The sequence below is a fragment of the Manis pentadactyla genome, chromosome 3 (genome assembly GCF_030020395.1).
Source record: "Manis pentadactyla isolate mManPen7 chromosome 3, mManPen7.hap1, whole genome shotgun sequence".
Taxonomy (NCBI): Eukaryota; Metazoa; Chordata; class Mammalia; order Pholidota; family Manidae; genus Manis; species Manis pentadactyla.
This window is the reverse complement of record NC_080021.1, coordinates 192,897,070-192,904,315: the sequence shown is the minus strand read 5'-3', so window position 1 is coordinate 192,904,315 and position 7,246 is coordinate 192,897,070. Positions and strand designations below refer to the sequence as shown.

General features: G+C 35.6%; 1 protein-coding gene across 1 annotated transcript; it reads right to left on the bottom strand.

The window, feature by feature from the left end:
* Nucleotides 1-489: 489 nt before the first annotated feature.
* CYLC2 (cylicin 2) lies at nucleotides 490-6,727 on the bottom strand. Its single transcript, XM_036888422.2, is given in 5 exon segments — nucleotides 490-956; nucleotides 1,009-1,198; nucleotides 2,608-2,729; nucleotides 3,975-4,004; nucleotides 6,547-6,727. Coding segments are annotated over 5 exon segments (990 nt in total).
* Between the last annotated feature and the right edge of the window lie 519 nt (nucleotides 6,728-7,246).

The window sequence follows — 7,246 nt, the reverse complement described above, 5'->3', positions numbered from 1 at the left end:
TTCCTCTTTCTTTCTATTTTTCATTTTCTTTTCTGATGACTCCTGCCTTTAATTTATATTAGCATTTATTCAAAAGTAGACTTTCTGAAACTTGTTTGACTTCCTCTCATGATTCCTATGGTTCTCTGTTTAAATCTGTAGACGCAGCTTAGATTGCTTGCATCAGTGGATTCAACATCTTCCTCCTTAGATTTTTTTTTGAAGCATTCATTAATTTTTTTGTGCCAAAGATTCAGCATCATTAACTTCTGCCTCCTTATTTGAATATTCTTTGAACATTTCGAGGCATTTTTTAATTGAATCCTTCATATTCCCAAATTTAGCATAGGTATCCTCCTTCAATGAATCATCTCTTGATTTTTCTTAACATTTTTCTTATACTTTAATGAAGTTTTCCAGAGCCTTTCTTTGTACTATTCTTTGCCCCATTTAAAAAACTATTTGAATAATGCTTTAAGCCTCCCCTTTCCACTCATACATTTTGGACTACTAACATTGTTTCATCAAATATGCTTTTGAATTATTATCTAAGGCCTGTTTGCCCTTCTTTGCATCTTTCTTTGCATTCTTCTTTGCATCTTTCTTTGCATTCTTCTTTGCCTCAGCAGTTTCTAAGACAGTCTCTTTCTTGGCCTTTTTCTTGGTATCATCCTTTGGTTCACTATCTGTCTCACTGGATTTCTTTTCGTCTTTCTTATCTTTTTTACTCTCCTTCTTCTTTGCATCTTTCTTTGCATCTTTCTTTTCCTGTGATTCATCACTTTTCTCACTGGATTTCTTTGCATCTTTTTTCTCATCCTTATCCTTCTTTGCATCTTTCTTTTCATCCTCAGATTCTGTAGTTGACTCCTTGATCTTCTTTGAATCTTTCTTATCTTTTATGTCATCAACTTTTGTAACATCTTCACCTTTAGTATCACTGTCTTTCTTGGAATCTTTCTTAATTGTTTCTGCTTCTGAATCGAATTTGTCCTTGGCAGCTTTCTTGTCTTTTTTAATCTTTCTTACCTACTTCTAGAGATACAGTTTTCTCTGTACTTGGTACTTTAGCATACCCCTTGGAATGTTGGGTTGGTTTATGTGGAGGCTGCCTCCTGGCAGCTAAATAAACAGATGGTCTCTCGGAAGTTGTCATTAAAGAATGGTGCATCCATAATGGTCATTTAGGACCTTCCCTTAATTTGTCTTCATCATATTTCTGAAATATTGGTTAGAATAATGATGAACATCATGTGGGTTACACAACCTTTATTACTAGACACCAAATACATTTTAAGTTCAACCATTAAGAGATTTTAGATTTTGATACATCGTGGGCAAATTATAATTTTCATAGTTTATTCTGTTTTTTCAATTCCATTATTTTTTGGACTAATTGATAGTCATGCCTTATTTTAGGGCTAATTTCAGTTTAGAGAGCCTTCATAATTCCCTGAAGATTTTATGTTAAAATTGGTAGAGATCTCCACTAACTAATGACACATCAAAACCTCTCTTAACAATCAAGAAAGGTTTTGTCGTTGTGTTTTTTGAATCTGTGTTCTTGACAATTCTTAGAATATCTTGCCCAGTCTCCATTTCTATGCTAACTCAGAAGCAATTATTTTCTAATATCTAATAGTTCAATGTGCAGGCATATACTGGTCTATGTTGTCACATTCAAGGTCTCTGGAATTTAGAATGCTACTTGTGGTTAAAAGTAAAAGCCTGAAACTCCTCCTGCTTGGCAAGGTATAAATTTAGTTTTCGCCCGATAAGAAACTACAATATTGAATGCTGTAACATTCAGTGCACATAAATCTGTACAGAATGGTACATTTTATTTTCAACTCCTTACCAAATATTTCCAAAAGCTTAATTTCAAAAACAGCAAATTTTGGGAAGCATATTAACAAACAATGGAAAAAGAAAGGAAAGAAAAAGAGCATGAGAAGACAAAATAAACCTGGATTACTGATGATTGGATATATTTCCTAAAATAAACTTTGAGAGCACACTTATCCTGTCAAAACTTTTCTTTGAACATTTTCATATCCCATGATAAGTCAGGAAACACTGGGAAGTATTCATTTTCCCATAATCAGAATCCTGAATTTTATATTACAAGAAATAAGGAAGAATTGAAACTTCATGGTATAATATAACTCCATGATTCTAATGAGGGTGTTTCTCACACTGGGGAACATTTTCTGAATGTTCATTCTAACAGTAGCATCAGGATCCACAAGTTTTATGTTTCTTCTTGGATATGTATTTTCTGTAATAAGGGATTACTGAAGAAACAGATACTATGAAGTAAGGACACTTTATATACAACACTATATAAATAAAATATATGTACTTTCTCCAAGTAGTAGAACTTGAATCACTTTTAATTGTGCTGTCCAATGTGGTATTTAAAAACCATGTGTGAATTCAATTCCTCAGTTTCACTAGCCTCCTTACAAGTTTTCAATAACTATAATGAAATAAGATTAAAAAAATATTTCCATTATCACAGATACCTCTTTGCTCAGCACTGATCTGTAACACACGTAACTATACATGATTTCACAAGTTTATTATGAGTGATGTTATATGATCTTTCCAATACTTTTCAGTACTCACAGGAATTGTACCATCTTGCAGTTGGGGAGGTTTTCATCTTTTCTTTTTTTCTGGCCATGGTGGTTTGGTAAATGCCAAGGCAAAGTGTTGCTGATTCTATGATTTTTTGCTTAATTCACTGACTAAAATAAGAAAACATTGGACATACACTTTAGAGCAAATAGAATTTTATCAGAACTAAAATGGCAGTAAGGTAATGCATTTCATGTAAATGAGGAAGCAAATGATTCAAATTATGGCTTCATTTATTTTCTGATGTTTGAAATTCTCTGCTATTAATATGAGAAAATAAAAATTGAATTTTATATTTTGACCAGTTTTACAGATAATTACATAAATTAGTGATTGTGAAGGTAGTACAGTCTGTAAAATAAATGTAAAGTTTTATTGCTTCCTTTTGATCTTTGTGTCTCTGCTACTCTAGATTTTTGCTTTATACTCTTGAAGATAGAATACAACTCTAATGAGAACAGAAAATATGGTAACTACTTCTGTAGACCCCAAATTTCTTAGTAGTGTCTGTTATATTCAATAAATATATGATTAACTCTAAATGCCCATGTTTAAGATCACTTTAGTTAGTGATAATTTTCCAAGCTTTAAGAATAAATGTTATACAGTCAAGAACTGCATTGTTGTAAGTGGCATATTAAAGAAGAAAATTAGCAGAGTACCTACAGAATTTTGAGTGGGAGGGTAAAGTTACATAGAAACTGTAATAGACATGGCTAAAAGACATTCAGGTTACCAATGAGACCAGTGAGAGAGATAGCCTCACTGCATTTTAATATGTGCAGTAAGACTGTGTGAAAAAGCAGACTCATTCTGTGAATCTCCTAAAGACAGAATCAGGATCAGTGAGAAAATATACAGAACAAAAGCATATTTAAACTCAATATATGAGGAAAAATTGCTTGCTACATGAAGTCCTTCAACAATAGATTGACTGGCCTTCTCTACTAATGAAGTTTTGGCTGATTATAAGGTGTATAGAGTCTATCAAAAACATAGTAGAAGACAATTCTCCATATAGGTGAGAAGTTGTCCATAATAGAAGACATTCTCCAATTTCAGGACTGCCTTTCAACTATGAGATTATTTGATTGTATGATTTCTAACATGTAAATATGTCCACCTTTATGTTGCTGAAAACATTTGCTTAATCTTCTTTGCATTTAAAAACAAAATATCTTTAGAAAGTGTTCACTAAGCTCATGAGAAAGGTGTCTTGAAAAATTTTTTTTTTAATCATTTTTCATAATATTGCATGACAGCTGTTACCTTGTCACTTTGTATGGAGAATAATATCATTTGTCACTACAATTAATCATACAAGTTTTGAAAATAAATATTGAGCTCTTTCTTACCTGGAATGTAATTATCATTATATCCCAAATCTTACTTTTTTGCTATTAAAATAAGAAGAAAAGATTTTAATTCTTTTTACAGAATCCTTCTGTTTAATGATCATTAGTACACATAGGCACTTCCTACTACCAACTAAAGACTATTTTGCATTTTCAAATCCTATTATTATGTAACGTTACTTCATCCTAGAAAAATAGAGATAAGTAAATGTGTGCTTTAGCACAAACTTCAACAGAACTGAAACAAGGTGGGTAAAACAAACAAAATAACTTACCAACTTGCCATATCTGAAACACAGAATTTTTTTAAATTGTCAAACTATGATTGAATTATTTTTCCCCACCTCTTGATCCAAATTATCTTGCTATTGCTATTGAATTTTAGCTCAGATATACTTTAATCTCACCACTTAAGCAAAATCCTACCTTCAAAATAGTCTCAGAACTTAACCAGATCATTCAGTGACATGTGTGTCTATGAAGGGTGTATGCAAGTGTGTGTGTGTGTGTGTGTGTGTGTGTGTGTGTGTGTGTGTGTGTGTGAGTGTATACCACAAGTATTGATATGGATTTTGATTTTTTTGTTTGCTTTTCTTTAGGAAAATCTTAAAAATAAAATTACATTGCAAAGTATTTTCTGTTTGTAAGTTTCCATTTGCTTTAGTACTGTGGGAACATGTTTGTCCCCACAAAGGGGGGTATTTATAATCTAATTTGTGTTTATAATGGAGGAAAATATTAAGATCTAATATGGAAATATCATTCTATACCATCCCATTACATTCCAGTAATAAAGCCATTGCTGATTATGAGTGAGTTTTGGACTTAAATACGCACACACACACACAGTGTTGTAGCTATTTTGACATTACTTAAATAGTCAAGAATAAAGTACACTTAAAAAATATATTGATACCTTCTTTAAAGCCATAGTTTCCAGCACATACCTGGCACATTTTGTCACTCTATAACAGTTTGACTGAATGAACTGAATAAAATTTAGGATATGTTGACCTAACCAAGGACAAGCATTAAAATTGCTTTTTCCACTATATCTGAATCTATAGTCATGGATCTAGCCAAAGTTCATTTATGTACTGCTGAAGAAATTTTGATGTTCAACTATGGTTATGAACTTCTGTGTCCTTAACACTCTGAAAGAGGAAAGATTTCAGATTCATAAACAATATTATTAAATTTGAAATACAAAAAATGGTATATTGCCTTGGTCCATTAATTCCTTTTATAATCTCTAGGGTGTATTATTTGATCACCAAGCAACTGAACTAGGTCAATAACAAAATTATATGGAAAATATGCAAACATTTGAAAAATAAACAGCTTCTTCTAAATAATCAATGGTCAGAAAGAAATCACAATGTGCACTTATAGAAAAAAAGGCAACTAAACCATAATATAATACCAAAAATTGTGGAGTACTCCAAGCAGTTCATAGAGGAGAATTTATGGCTTTAGTGCCTTATTAGAAAAAGGTTTAAAATCAATGTTTTAAATCTCTGCTCTAAAATGAGGAAAATACCAAACTAAATTTAAAGTTAAAGGGAGTAAATAATAAAGCTATATGCCAAAAGCAGTGAAAGAAAAAATAAAGTTAGAGAAAATTTAAATATACGAAATTTGATTTTTTGAAATGATTATTAAAATTGATTAACTTCTAGAAAGACTAATGAAGGAAGAAAAATGGAGAAAATGCAAAATAATGATATCAGGACCCATGTAGGTTTTATAACTATAGATTTTAAAGGATAATGAGGAATGTCATCAACAATGTTATGGTAATAAATTCAGCAACATAAGAGAAACAAATGAGCTCCTAGTAAAACTCAGTTTACCAAAACTGACAAATGATGAAATAATACAAATGTAAATAGCTCTATATTTACTAAATAAAATGAATTCACTTTCAAAACTCTTCTCAGAAAGAAAAGCACAGACCCAGAGAGTTTTACTGATAAATTACATTAAAAAATTTAAAGAGGGGGATCACGGGAAGATGGCGGCTTGAGTAGTTCAGAGGAAATCTCCTCCCCAAAACATACATATTTATGAAAATACAATAAATACAACTATTCCTAAAAGAGATACCAGTGGATGCAGTACAACAGCCAGGATACATCTACATCTGCGAGAACTCAGCATCACACGAAGGGAGTAAGATACAAGCCGCGGCCAGGTGGGACCCGAACGCTCCCCCACCCCAAAACCCGGTGGGAAGAAAGGAGTCGGAACAGTGAGGGAGTGAAAGCCCAGGACTGCTAAACAACCAGCTCTAGAAATCTGCACCCAGAACGCAGACACAAGGTGCACGGGGTGCTGGATATTAGAGAAACGGAAAAGCAAAACCTGTGGGCAGGTCCCCGCAACTGGCACCCTTGAGACAAAAGAAAAGCGAGTGCTTTCTGCAAGTCTTAAAGAGACAGGGACCCTATAGCTGGACAAAGTTCTCCTGCCACACATAGCCAGCAGCTGGGAATCCCAGGGAAACTTAGGTGCCCTAAACCCCGGGGAGGCAGTGCAGCTCTGAAGCCCCTCACAGCACTAAACAACCTGCCAGTTGTTCCTCCAACTGGTGCTGACCCCGAACACTGGCCCAGTAGTGGGAGAGTGGCAGCATGTGCCGGGGACGGCAGCACCGGAAGGGACCTGGAGCAGATCCGTGCACCAGTGGGGACAGACGGGACTAGAAGAGGCTTGTGCAAGCCTGCAGTGGCGTGACCGAACAGCCGGGGCATGGCTCACGTGCACCGGTGGCAGTGGAGCCAGAGGAGCCCAGTAGAGGCCCGTGCGCACTTGCAGCAGAGCCAGAGGGAGCAGGCGTGCTCCCAGCAGCTGACTGGAATCCCAGCCCAAGGCACAGCCACCCAGGCCAGACCCAAAGACCGCTGCTGGCACAGAGCTATGCAGCAGGGGTGCCGCTAGCACAGAGGAGCACACCTGGCATGCCTGCCTCTCCCCACAGGGCCCCATGCTGCTCTGACAGAGACCCGCCCACAGCAGCTTAGGGGACTAACCTGGTGGCTACTCTAGGAGTGCAGGTAACCGTCACAGGCAGCAGAGAAGGGCAAGGCATCCAGAAAGCAGGAAAGGACTTTCTTCTTCCCGCTGACACACCTGCAACCTGCCTACAGCCACTGCTATCACCATGAAGAGGCAAAAAAATTTAGTCCAGTCCAAGATAGTTCAAACAACACCTGAGAAAGGATCTGCAGAGGCAGACCTAACCAGTATCCCTGAAAGAGAATTCAAAATAA